At 40.1% G+C, this 13,222-nt stretch overlaps 1 protein-coding gene across 1 annotated transcript in view; it reads left to right on the forward strand.

Moving 5' to 3' along the window:
- The window catches only part of LOC306876373 (uncharacterized protein), a 73,961-nt gene that overhangs the window by 58,863 nt on the left and 1,876 nt on the right, over positions 1 to 13,222 (forward strand). The window contains exons 27-47 of the mRNA XM_079427478.1: positions 1,044 to 1,118; positions 1,222 to 1,320; positions 1,427 to 1,648; positions 2,033 to 2,194; positions 5,667 to 5,837; positions 6,677 to 6,820; positions 7,632 to 7,763; positions 7,997 to 8,178; positions 8,296 to 8,359; positions 8,469 to 8,543; positions 9,078 to 9,185; positions 9,283 to 9,390; positions 9,572 to 9,643; positions 9,832 to 9,957; positions 10,062 to 10,178; positions 10,463 to 10,624; positions 10,840 to 10,938; positions 11,301 to 11,447; positions 11,565 to 11,681; positions 11,879 to 12,070; positions 12,932 to 13,218. Coding sequence (XP_079283604.1) covers positions 1,044 to 1,118; positions 1,222 to 1,320; positions 1,427 to 1,648; positions 2,033 to 2,194; positions 5,667 to 5,837; positions 6,677 to 6,820; positions 7,632 to 7,763; positions 7,997 to 8,178; positions 8,296 to 8,359; positions 8,469 to 8,543; positions 9,078 to 9,185; positions 9,283 to 9,390; positions 9,572 to 9,643; positions 9,832 to 9,957; positions 10,062 to 10,178; positions 10,463 to 10,624; positions 10,840 to 10,938; positions 11,301 to 11,447; positions 11,565 to 11,681; positions 11,879 to 12,070; positions 12,932 to 13,218 — 2,861 coding nt within the window. The remainder of the gene's footprint in view (positions 1 to 1,043; positions 1,119 to 1,221; positions 1,321 to 1,426; positions 1,649 to 2,032; positions 2,195 to 5,666; positions 5,838 to 6,676; positions 6,821 to 7,631; positions 7,764 to 7,996; positions 8,179 to 8,295; positions 8,360 to 8,468; positions 8,544 to 9,077; positions 9,186 to 9,282; positions 9,391 to 9,571; positions 9,644 to 9,831; positions 9,958 to 10,061; positions 10,179 to 10,462; positions 10,625 to 10,839; positions 10,939 to 11,300; positions 11,448 to 11,564; positions 11,682 to 11,878; positions 12,071 to 12,931; positions 13,219 to 13,222) is intronic.

The raw sequence follows: 13,222 nt of genomic DNA on the forward strand, positions 1-13,222 counted from the left end.
TTCCAAACTGACCTGGAGCAGACCAGTACTGTCTCCAACACACTCGATTTAACTCATTAGTAGAGACTTGAAGTGGGTCAGAATAGGTAAAGAGATACATGTCAGCTCCTCGTCATGTTCAGCAGCATCAGCTCTTCAAGGAATAGCAGCCAAAAAACCTAATAACCAGCTGCTGTGATGTATGTTAAGCAAAGATCAAAAGAAAATTAGGAAATCAATCTTTATTCAATTTCTGTATATTTCCTACTTGCTGAAGGCCACGGGTAAATATTACATTTACTCTAATGGGTTTATGTGAAGATTGCTTTAAGTTCACTTAAATTAGAAGTTATTTTAAGTAGTCTAATAAATGTTAAAATTGATAGTTCTTGTAATTTTGAATGGCTATAATCAATATTTAAATATTAGGAGAAAAAACTTTATAGAGACATCAGTAGTATTGGAGTGATACTGGCCTTCAGTCATAAAAAAAGATGCCATTATACAAAAATAAAATAAAAATATATACTGTCTTTATGTTGTTTCTACATTAATTTAAAGATTGAATATGAAATTATTGCAATGTAAAAGTATTTTTAAAAACTTTAATGTTAGGTGGGATTAAGCTGGTTTTAGCTGTTTTTTTTGTTTTGTTTTTTATCTATCAAACATTCTAGCTTTGAAAACTATTAAACTGTAACTTAAAATTATTTCAAATGTAAAACCTTCAAACTTAAAGCTGTTCTTCAAACTTCTTCAAACTTTCTGCCAAGGCTTTCTCAACCCAACTTAAAGTTTCTCTACAAACTTTACTACTCTAGTTCAATTATTGTTGCACTTCTGCAAGCAACTCAGCCTGAACCGCTTAATTCGTAGATTATTAAAACTTCAGTATTAGGTGTGATGTCTATTTTATTATTAAGAATATTACAGATTTCTGGTTCTAGTTTGAATAATTTCAGTTTGCTCCATTCGAAGCAAAATTTGAGATCAAACGTGGTTTTGATTAAACATTTAAAACTTTAAAATTGTTCATATTGTCCATCATATTAATCTTATTATAGTGGAATGTATTGGAGATCCTGGGCCACCTGGAGAGAGAGGGCAGCCTGGACTTCCAGGGTTAGATGGATTTCCTGGTAATGGATGTATTATTGTAAAAATTTTCACATCTAAAAAAAAATTTTTTGTAATTCATTAATTTCTGGTTAAATTATGGCTGCCCATATATGTATGTTCTAGGACTGCAAGGTGCTAAAGGCTCACCAGGTCTTTTTGGAGAACATGGAGCCAAAGGAGGGAAAGGTGAACCAGGAAGAGGAAGCCCACCTGGACCAAGAGGTAAGCATTGGGAGGCCTGCATATTTCTTTACATTTTATTGAATCACTCTTATACTTCTGTCTGTCTCCTTTTCTCAGCTCTGATAATGTAATTTTGACCACATAGGTTTTGTTGGACCTCGGGGCGACTTAGGATATCCTGGCACCAAAGGTGTGGAAGGAGCTCCAGGCCTTTCTGGTAAACCAGGTTTGGATGGTGCTTTAGGGGAAAAGGGTGAACATGGTGAAGTTGTAGGAGCTTCTTCTGGTGCCACTGGAGACCCAGGACTGCCTGGACAAAGGGGTGTCATTGGCCTTCCAGGAGACCCAGGACCTCAAGGACACCAAGGTCAGAAACCCACCTGTCAAACCCATAGTGATGGATATATTCTGAATCTATATAGGCATCAGTCTTTGTAAAACTATTTCAAACTTGTCTTGGAAAACATTTCTTTCCTATTTTTTTCCTATTGCATATAAAGGTCATAGTTTAAAAAATGCTTTGAGAATGTCAGTAAAACAAATACAATCTCTGGTCTATTATTATTATTTGATTAGCATTTTATTTTTTGTGGATATGTGGATTTTTTTCTGTGATTATAAATCCTATTTAAAACATTTATGCCACCACATTCATCATTTCTCCACCCAGAAACTTAGAAGTGACAGGCTGTCTATGATTAAGATCAATCAGTTGTTCTTGAAACTCACTAAAGAATGCAATGTTACACAGGTATGGAGGGAATGCCGGGTATGATTGGCCTTAAGGGTGAAAGTGGCCCTCCAGGTTTTCAAGGAGAGACAGGAACACCTGGATCACCAGGAACATTTGGCTTTCCTGGGCAGTCTGGTCAAGTAGGACCTCCCGGACCACCTGGAAAAACCGGAGAACCAGGTAACTCAACTGATACTAAAAACCTAGGTTTTAAAAACTTGCCACTGTACTAAACTCTCATTATGGGCTTTTGCACAGGGTGGTTAAAGGGTTAGTTCACCCAAAAATTTAAATTAGTGTTTTACTCACCCTCAAGGCATCCTATGAATTTCTTCTTTCAGGTGAATCCAATCGGAGTTATATTAAATATTGTCCTGGCTCTTCCCAGCTTTATAATGGCATGGGCGGGTGTTTTTATTCAACAGTCCAAAAGTAGTCAAATAAAGTGCATCCATCCATATGAAAATGTGCCTCACACGGCTCCAGGGGGTGAATAAAGCCCTCCTGTAGAGAATTGATGCATTTTGTAAGAAAAATATCCATATTTAAAACGATATGAACACCTTTCTTTCACTTCTGCTAACTGTTGTAGGCGGAAGCGTTCCAGCAGATGACGTAAGACGTACATGTAGCGTAAGCGGCGGTGATTATTGACAAATGCGGAAGCGTGACAGAGAGAGAACAAAACGTTGGTCACAAATTAGAAGCACAAAATAAGGATTATGTAAAGAAAAATGTCGGAGGATTTTGATCTAAGCAAAGAGGAGACTGGTTCCTCTTCAGAAACTCGAGCTGCATCCGAGAACGCTAGGGGAATGCCTTCAGCATGAGCGCGCTCTGATACAAGTGTAATCTGTCCAATGGATGGGCAAGACGTCACGGGTGGGTGACGTAATGGCCAGGAAGCATAAAAGCACATGCGGTGGAACCGGCGTCAACTTTTGTCATTCAGCAACCGCTACTCTGTGTGTGTCTGTCGATCTGTGTTGTGAGTCTCATTTAGTGTTGTTTGTCACTTGAAATAAGCTCCACTATATCTAAAGTACAGAGAGAATAGCACTTGAAGGGCAAGAGCAGATCGCATTACAGGCTGTGTGTTCGTCACTGCTGGGGATACACACAGTCCGTGTGTGGTCTGCTTAAGAGCAGAGCACGCAGAGTCAGCTCTCGAGGGAGCCGACTGCCCGCTTTCTGAGCGTTTGTCACTGCGTATGCTTGCTATCAGAGGGCTCTCTTTGAGGAGGGAGCTTTCACCTGCGTTCCTTGCGGTGCCGAGGCGGAACGGCAGCTGTGCTCGTGGGAATTGCAGATGGATCAGATGGAGGGAATGAAGACAGGCGAGCCCCTATCTTCTTCCTTCCCATCAGATCCAACGCCCGCTCTCTGGGATTCGGAAGCCCCAAGGGTTCTTCCCCCAGAGAGAGGGCTCGATGCTCCGCCCGTCTTCCTCCGAGGAAGTGGACGTAAAGGGCGTCTATGAGCTTTGTAAAATTGCAGTGTTTGCACAAGCATTGTTTGCAAAAGCTTATTATGAACGAGGTTGTCATTACAGCAGCGTTCCTGCATAGAAACGGAGTTCGCGCTGTCAGCTCAAAAAAAAGGGGGCTGATTGTGCTTCTCCCCGCCGTATGATCTCGCGGTCCTGGTTCCGCCGCTGCTGAGGCACGGCGAGTGAGATCTGGCAGACGGGTTGGAGATGGGTTCGCCCCATCTCCACCTGCATTCCCCAGATCTAGTGCTCTTGCTCAGGGCTGGAAGCCCATGGTGCGGTTCTTCCCCCTTTGAGTGAGAGCTCGCTGTTGCAGCACGCGTTGCAGAGGCGACGCATGCATTACGTCATTCTTGTTCATATTATGAATCCTTTTCATATCAGACCGTGTTTACTCGTCTGGTTGTTTTTCTGTATTTAATTTTGAGGAATTAAAGGATGTATTTCATGTAACTAGGAGAAGTTTGATGTGTATATATACACTGCCCTCCAAAAGTTTGGAAACGCCCTAGAAAAGTGGGGTTTTGGACAATATTGGCATGAATCCTTTTTAATTTGTGATAATTTTGCACTGATAAGGGACAACACAAACTACGAAAACATATTTTATTACATAAACAGTTTATACATAGAAAAAACTCAAATTTTCAATTCATCAAAATATCCACCATTAGCAGCTATTACAGCTCTGCATAATATGGGCATCCGAGCTGTCAGTTTATTCAAACATTGACTTGATACTGTATATTAATCCAAGCCTCCTGAAGGATTGCCCAAAGATGATTCACACTGGTTGGACACTTCTTACAGACATCACGGTCCAGTTCCTCCCATAGTAGATCAATTGGGTTGAGGTTGGGTAATTGGGGAGGCCATTCCATGACAGACATGATGCCAGCTGACTGTTTCCTCCCCAAACAGGATTTGCACAGCTTGGAAGTGTGCTTGGCGTCATTGTCTTGTTGGAAGGTTTAGGAAGGTTGGGGTGTTTCCAAACTTTTGGAGGGCAGTGTATGTATATACATACATATTTGTGTGTATAGGAGCTTCTTGAGACATTCTCAAATGAGAGCATGATGCTTTACCTCTCTTCCTCTGAGGAGGTTGAGGTGGTCAGCAGTGGTCAACTGTTTTCCAGCTCCTCATTTAGGGAGTACCACTTCTCGTCCTCCTCATAATATTGGAGTCAGAGTGGCTGACTTTGCCGCTCCCGGGCCGAAGGCTTCTAGCAGAAGGCGGATCTGCAGACCGTCATTCTCGCTGGATAGCATTCGGCTATAACATCCTGCCGCCTATGGCCCAGGACTTCTGAGGGCCGGCCCCTCTGGGGAAGAGCAATGTACACCGCCGCTCTGATTACTCCAGAGGCCAGTCTCCAGAGACTGGTTCCCTTAGTAGGCACCTGGCGGTGTGGGAGTAAAACATGGGTTAATTTTCATTTTTGGGTGAACTAACCTTTTAAAGGAACTCATTATAAGACGTAGCCACTAGGATGGTCCCCCGAGAATTAAATTTTCCCCTAAGGCCATTTTCCTGGTTGCATTAGCATTTCCAGTAGGAACTCTGAAGTGACATAAGCTGGCTGACTGCAACATAATTTAAGTGCTGCATTCAACAACTTAAACAACTGGAGGATGAAGGAGTGCCTGGACTTTGATGTCGGTCCATCTATCACTGTTTTCTGTGTTCGTTGAGTTAGTTTGTGGAGTAAGTACATGTAAACTGTGTGTTTACATGTTTGTTTGTGTTTTTAAAAAGGCAGTTTCGTTTGGTATGCTTTTAACCAATCAGCGCACAATAGTTCATAGACCCTACTTTGAAGTAGGAGCTAATTGTTCCTACAACTAAACTCACTCCCTGTTCCTGTGGTGCGCATGCCAAAGGGCAAAAATCAGGTACTTCCTCCGTTCCTCTGGTGTGAATGCCTGTATTGCCTATTTTTTCTTTACTCTCTGGTCCAACTGTACCATATAAATCATTAAATTGTTTTGATTTGTAAGGAATTTCATGGATCATATAGTCTTCAGGATCACAAACATCAATTTAGTCAAGTTTGTCCAAACATTTGACTAATGGTGCATATAATACATTACATTTGAGTTAAGTGGAATGAAGCACAATTTCTTTCTCCCAACAATGCTTAAATATTCTGGGACTCTGTAGGTCCAAGTGGAGAAAGAGGAGATCAGGGAAACCCAGGCCTTTCTGGGCCCATAGGAGTAAAGGGTGTCACTGGAGAACCAGGAAATTATGGTCTACAAGGAAATATTGGGCCACCTGGAGATCCAGGACAACAGGGGCCATTTGGTATTCATGGTCTTCCAGGGTTAAAAGGTCAGTTGCCTTTTCTATATGTTATGTTCCTTTGATAATTGGCGGAGTTCATTATGCATAACCAAAAGGATGCAAGAAGCATATTCTCTATATTGCCAAAAGTATTGGGACATCCCCTTCTAATGAACAGGTTTGACTACTTTTGTAATTTCCATGAGTACAAATCTTAAATGCATATAATGATATTCTAGGGAACTGTGTGCTTCTAATTTTATAGCAACAGTTTGGACAGGACCCTTTTCTAATCTAACATGACACTGCCTCTGTGTATAAGGCAAGGTTAAAAAAGAATTGATTGATTCAGTCAGTGTGGAAGAACTTGACTGGTCTGCAGAAAGCAAAGTCCAGCTGAACACCTCTGGTGTGACATTAAATGCAGACCATTAGCCAAAAACTCATCACCAAACAGCAATGACTTGTACATATGGGTACAGTCATATTAGACACTTCTAAAACTGTTGCAACAAAGATGGAAATACAGTACAATTTTTAAATACATGAATTGTTTCCATCTTTGTTGTCACAGTTTTGAAATTGACTTTTTAATGTTACAAAGAAAGGGGTTTCCCAATACTTTTGTCCATATAGTGTATGTTCAAGTCATTAGTGTTTGGTGTTGAGTTTATATATCATTATATGCTTAAACATTAAGAATTATACTCATGGAAGTTACTAAAGTAGTCAAACTTGTTCATTAGAAGGTGGTGTCCTAATACCTTTGTCAATATAGTAATGTATATTGATTGAGCAATATTTTGATCATTGATGGTGCTTAAAATGAAATATATATATATATAAATGGAATTAATCAAGTGCCGCATTGTTTCTTAACAATAAAGGTTCCAAAGGTGGTCAGGGCATGTCGGGTTTCCCTGGAATGCCTGGTGAGCATGGTCTGAGGGGCTTTTTGGGACAGAAAGGAAATATAGGTGATCCAGGACAACAAGGTGCAAAAGGACCTCCTGGCTCTCCAGGTCTAAAAGGTGAATAAAGAGCATGATTGTCTTTGTGTGTACATCATACACAATATGTAATTACCGTGGTCAAATAATACTTATTTTCCCCACTTATAAAGTTACTTATAAAGTTAATAATTCCGTAAATTAGTTTTTCATTACCATTTTCTGTTCTATTCAATGTTTTTTTTTTTTTTTCATGTAATATTGTTTTTTAGCAAAAATAATTTGTGCTGAAATGTGCTGCACAATACTAAGGCCATGTCCACACGTACACGGAGCTTTTCCTTCTTCCGTTTAAAAAAAAAATCTCCGTCCACATGAAAATGCAAACACATGCTGTGAAGCACTGTCAAGAGGATGCCAAACCAACAGGTGTCAATATAATCTCAGCCGTAAAGCCATGTTGGCCAATCAGAAGCCTGAAAAAGTTTTGAGTAGGCAGAGATTACAGCGCAGGCTCTGACGTCACAAGCCAAAATCTCCTGTTTCGCTGTTTACACGATAACACTGCAACCAGAGTTTTTGAAAATCTTCATCCTGGTAGGAGTTTTTGAAAATGTTCGGTTTCAGTGACCTGGTGCAGCGTTTGTGTGTGGACGAAAGGCCAAACCGCATGGAAAAAGATGCTGTTTTAAAAATAACCGCATTCGTGTGGACAGGGCCTAAGATTGTACTGAAAGCATTTGCAACTTGTATTTAGGAGCTTGTACTAGGGAGCAAATTTTGCGTTGATTTCTTGTGAGATGATGTCTTAAATATATTAACTGTCATTGTAGTCTTTTACTTATTGTATACTTGATTGGTTTTGAATGTCTTGTCTGTGCTTGTTCTCAAGGTGAAAGAGGGTTGGCGGGGCCTCCAGGTGAAAAGCCAATCGTCCACATAACACCACATATGAAAGAGGTCATGAAGGGAATTAAAGGTGACCATGGAAAAATGGGAGATCCTGGCTTCACTGGTCCCAGAGGTAACTTCACTCATATTAATTTACTACTCAAGGCCACAAAGAATAAGATTTCATATCAACTACAGAAGTGATGAGAGCTCTGAATGTTAATCAGAATTTGTTCATATGGCGATTATTTACATTTTTGCATATGGTCAGTGTGGAATCACAAGAACTTTGTTAATGGTAATAGAACAAAATGATTCCTTTCAAAGAGACACCTATAGGTTTTCTGTCACCTTGTCTTTGGCCAGGTACAAAAGGTTTTCTAGGTATTCCAGGAACTGAGGGTGAAGATGGACATCCAGGTGAGCCCAGTGATACAAAAGGTACTAGAGGTTTTCCCGGAGAAGAAGGATTTCCAGGGCAAAAGGGAATGCCAGGGTTTACAGGACTCCCTGGAATAGATGGTTTTCCTGGAATGCCTGGACCCAGGGTATGACAATGAGCTCCATCTCCCTCTGAAAACCATTTATGATTTAAAACATTGCACAGAATCTCATTGTATATGTTGTGCTTTTAGTCATTGTGGCTCATTGTGTTTAAATTGCAGGGTGACAAAGGCACGTCTGGTGCTTATGGACGGTCTGGAGAATCTGGAATCAAGGGAATAAAAGGTACTCATAAATAAACCTCTGAAATGCCCATGCTATACTTAATGTACAACTTTCTCATACTCTTTAAATAAACTGCCAAAAAGGTTTATGTAAGAATCTTTTATTTAAGGTGAATTTGGTCCTACCATCAGTCTTCCAGGATCAACAGGACTGAGAGGTGAAACTGGGCGGCCTGGACCTTTTGGTAAGAAATTTCTATATTCTACACAATTAAAAATAAAGGTACTTCAAAAGGTTCTTCAAGCAATGCCATAGAAAAACCATTTTTGGTTCCACAAAGAACCATTCAGTGAAAGGTTCTTTAAAGAACCATCTCTTCCTTACCTGTTTATAATTTGAAGAACCTTCTTTCACCACAAAGAACCTTTTGTGAAACAGAACGGTTCTTCAGATGTTAAAGGTTCTTTATGGAACCATTTAGACAAAACAAAATATTCTATGGCATCGTGAAGCACCTTTATTTTTAAGAGTGTATATTGCATCAAACACTATGATGATATTTTACTGTCCCTATTATTGATCTACATTTATGCATTTAGCAGACGCTTTTATCCAAAGCGACTTACATTGCATTCAGGTTACAGTTTTTACATTTTTATCAGCTCTTGTTTTCCCTGGGAATCAAACCCATGATCTTGGCGTTGCTAGCGCCATGCTCTACTATTTGAGCTTCAGGAAAGATCTGCTTCTTAAATGAGTTTTAATGTACATTGGTTAGGTGAGAAGGGATTCATAGGTAACACTGGAGACAGAGGAAGTCCAGGTTTTGATGGCATTGAAGGGATGAAAGGCTATTCAGGAGAACCAGGAAAAGTTGGGCTACCAGGTACAAGAGTCTTGATCATTATCCTTTAATTTAACAATTTCATTGTTTATGAAATGGTAAGTTTTTTTTTTGTTGTTTGTTTTTTTTTTTTTATCAGGCTCTGACGGCCTACAAGGTTTCCCAGGAACCCAGGGTCAGAAGGGCTGGACTGGCGTGCCTGGACATGCAGGAACCCCTGGAATCCAAGGCCAACCAGGACAAGAAGGTATGTAGCTTTAATTGCCATTTTTTAAATGAAACGGCAACACACCTATGCAGATTTGCCTTGTGTGTAAATTTGAAACATGCTTTGCAATTTGAAATATGCATTGTAAATATTCATTGCAAAACACTAAAGAGAGCTGTTAGATTCATATATAATGTTGACTGGTTTATATTTCCTGTAGGATTTCCTGGTCTTAAAGGCATTTTGGGATTGGATGGCCTAAAAGGTCAAAAGGGTATCAAGGGTGTTACAGGTACCTCTAGAGCATAGGATTGATCACATTATATAGCTTGTTGTCTTCACTTATGAATAACGGTTACATGATTTTCATTTCAGAAACGTTTGTAGTTATCATTGTTATTATATCATGTATATGCAGAAATTACATCTTTGATATGTTGCTATGTGATGACCGCTTTGGTATGTTTTGTCCCTTGCAAGGTTCTGACGACTTGGGTCCTCCTGGCGAGCCAGGAGCAAAAGGAGAGAGAGGAGAGACTGGAATCACCAGCACAGAGGATGGTGTCCCCGGAGAGGTGGGATTCAAGGGTTTCATTGGAGATCCAGGTAGCTCAAAATTCCAAACCTCATATTTTGAAACTGGAGTTTCATGCATTGTTTATTTGATGCAACTATGCATCAGTTCTACACTGACACTGTTGTGTGTACAGGTAATAAGGGTGAACCTGGGCGTCCTGGTGTACCGGGGCCTCGGGGTCAACAAGGATTCTCTGATATAAAAGGAGTGCAAGGAGACTATGGCTTTCCAGGCCCACAAGGACTTCCAGGTGAATGACTTGTTCCTGTATATTTACAGTAAACACTAGTAATGACTACTAGAGACCGTACAAGGAGGAGGAGATGGACTACTTAAGTGGACTTTGGCTCTGAATTATTAAGAACCATTTTAAATATCATTTAGCCGGTTGAATATGTTTTGCAAGTGGCTAAAGTAAATATACAGTCTCACTTTGCCTCACAAGAAATAGCTTATTTCTGAATCTACAATCTTTCTTGAAAATTAATTCTGAATGTGCCGTCTTGTCTAAAACCTGTTGCTGTTATCATTTAGGTTTTCCTGGTCCCAGAGGGATCCCAGGTGACCCATCTCCATTTGGAGCAAAAGGACATAAGGGAAATCCAGGTGATTTCGGATTGACTGGAGAAAAAGGAGTCCAGGGGGTCTTCGGAGAAAAAGGACCATCAGGGGAACCTGGAGTGTCAGGAAGAAAAGGTGGATTATGAAATATGATTATGGCGAATTTCATTGCATTTGGCAAAATCAAAACGGAAGACCGGTAGTCATTATGTCAAGACATTTACATCATGCACCTTCTCAAATAAAAATCATATTAGATGAGCAATGTTTGGATTGCTCCCTTTGTTCCAGTATGAGCCTTAACTGAAAAATAACTGTTATGATGTAGGAATGCTTTGTTTCATTTCAAGGTGAAAAAGGAGAACCAGGAATGATGGGATTCCCAGGAAGGCGTGGTTTTGAAGGTGTTAGGGGCCCTGTTGGACCTAAAGGAGATACCGGACCCACAGGTGAGTTAAAATGATCTGTTGACATAACCCTTTTAATCCCAAATACAACATATCTTTACATTTAAAATCTGAAGTGTGTGTAATTGTGTAATTTCCTATCCCAGCTTAATATGGAAAAATAACTCTACTGCATGGTTTTTAATTAATATATTTCATCTTTCCTGACCTGCATTTTTTTAAAGAGTGACTGTGCTTAACCAGTAGATCTAAATGTGTTGGCTGCAATGGGATTTGGGTCTAGATTGTATATTGAACATTGAACATTTCTTATTAATTCAGACCAGTTATGATGTAAGAACCATTTGTTGCAATGTCCGAAATAATTTTGCAATTTATCCATTCTCTCTACCTTATTGCTTCAGGTTTTCCTGGCTTACCTGGTGCTAAAGGTCGACCACCAGTTCCCCAGAAACTACCAGGGGAGAGAGGACCATCTGGCCTAATGGGTATTCAAGGCCCACAGGGACGGAATGGAAACCCAGGCCCTGCTGGACCCCCTGGTGATCCAGGTAGGAGAATTCAAAGCCTCAATTTTAAACAAATGTATCCATGAATATAATGTATAAGATACTTCTTCTGTGCTTTTGCCGTGCTCCAGAATCATTGTGTAAATTATCTGTTTACAGGGGTTTTGGGTCCAAAGGGTGAAAAAGGCATGCCAGGTCTCCCTGGAATACCAGGAAATCCAGGCTTCCGTGGAGATCCTGGACAAATAGGCCACCCTGGTCTACAAGGCGAAGAAGGTAAATGGTGTGTTTGTGTAAAATGGATGAGGATTATGGGATTCTGGACTAGATTAGTGGATTAAGGATTGTAGACGACTGGTCACCAAGAAGGCCTGTGTGAGCCTTTCATTTTTAAGTAATTGTGGCTACTGGCAATGTAAATAGGTTTCTTTGCTCACATTAATTACAAGTCGATAATGAATCTCAATTGGTAGGGACCCAAGGGGGCCCTGGTTTACCTGGTCCTATCGGAATGCCTGGCCGCAGTGTCAATGTTGGCTACCTGCTGGTGAAGCACAGTCAGTCTGAGCAGATCCCCATGTGCCCTGTGGGCATGTCCAAGTTATGGGACGGTTACAGTCTTCTGTACTTCGAGGGACAGGAGAAGGCCCACAACCAAGATCTTGGTAAGTGCAGCTGGCAATCACAAGATGCACAGTTATTGCATGTCTGACACCACCATTATTTGCACAAATTTAGATCCAGAATCTGAATGTAGAATTTCATAGCACTGTTCAGTGTAGCTTATGAAATTGAACGTGTTGTCTACGGTGTTGCAAAAGTTACTCATCAGAAGTAACCCATTACAGATACTCATTACTTATAATGGAATCACATTACTTTGTCATTAGAAAAAAAGACAAATAAATCACAATGATGTTTTCACTTTTCAGTTACATTCTAAAACTCCATATCTATGAAAAAAATGTAACACCCAATACATAATGCTCTCATCCAACATTTAAAAAACAGCAGTACTGTTTTACTATGTACACAAATTTAATTTCAAACACACAAAAACTAATATAAAATCATAAATAACCAGTGAATCAGTAAATAATTTTTCATTTCATTCAAAATCAACAACAGACTTTTATATTAACTTTTTTTTTCCACAATGCACTCCATGTAATTATTGTTTAAGGCTATAAATAAGGCTGCATTTATTTGATCAAAATAAAATAAAGACAGTAATATTGTGAAATATTATTTCAATTTAAACTAACAGTTTTCTTTGTGAATATATTGTAAGATGTAATTTATTCCTTTGATGACAAAGCTGAATTTTCAGCATCATTACTCCAATCTTCAGCGTCACATGATCCTTCAGAAATTTTTCCACGTCTCTTATTATCAATGTTGAAAACAGTTGTGCTGCTTAATATTAATTTGATTAAGTGATTATATTATAATCAGTAACAGTAACTGTACTTTGTGCTTCTCTGAAAGCTATAAAAGGTCTCATGGGTCTCTGTTTTGTCATTCAGGTCTAGCCGGGTCATGTCTCCCCCGATTTAACACCATGCCCTTCCTGTACTGCAATCCTGGAGACGTGTGCTACTATGCCAGCCGCAATGACAAATCCTATTGGCTGTCCACCACCGCACCAATTCCCATGATGCCCGCGGAGGAGGCCGAAATAAAACCATACATCAGCCGCTGCTCCGTGTGTGAAGCTCCATCTGTGGCCATCGCCATCCACAGTCAAGATATAACAATCCCACAGTGCCCAGCAGGCTGGAGAAGTCTCTGGATTGGCTATTCCTTCCTTATGGTGA

Source organism: Barbus barbus (assembly GCF_936440315.1).
Source record: "Barbus barbus genome assembly, chromosome: 10".
Taxonomy (NCBI): domain Eukaryota; kingdom Metazoa; phylum Chordata; class Actinopteri; order Cypriniformes; family Cyprinidae; genus Barbus; species Barbus barbus.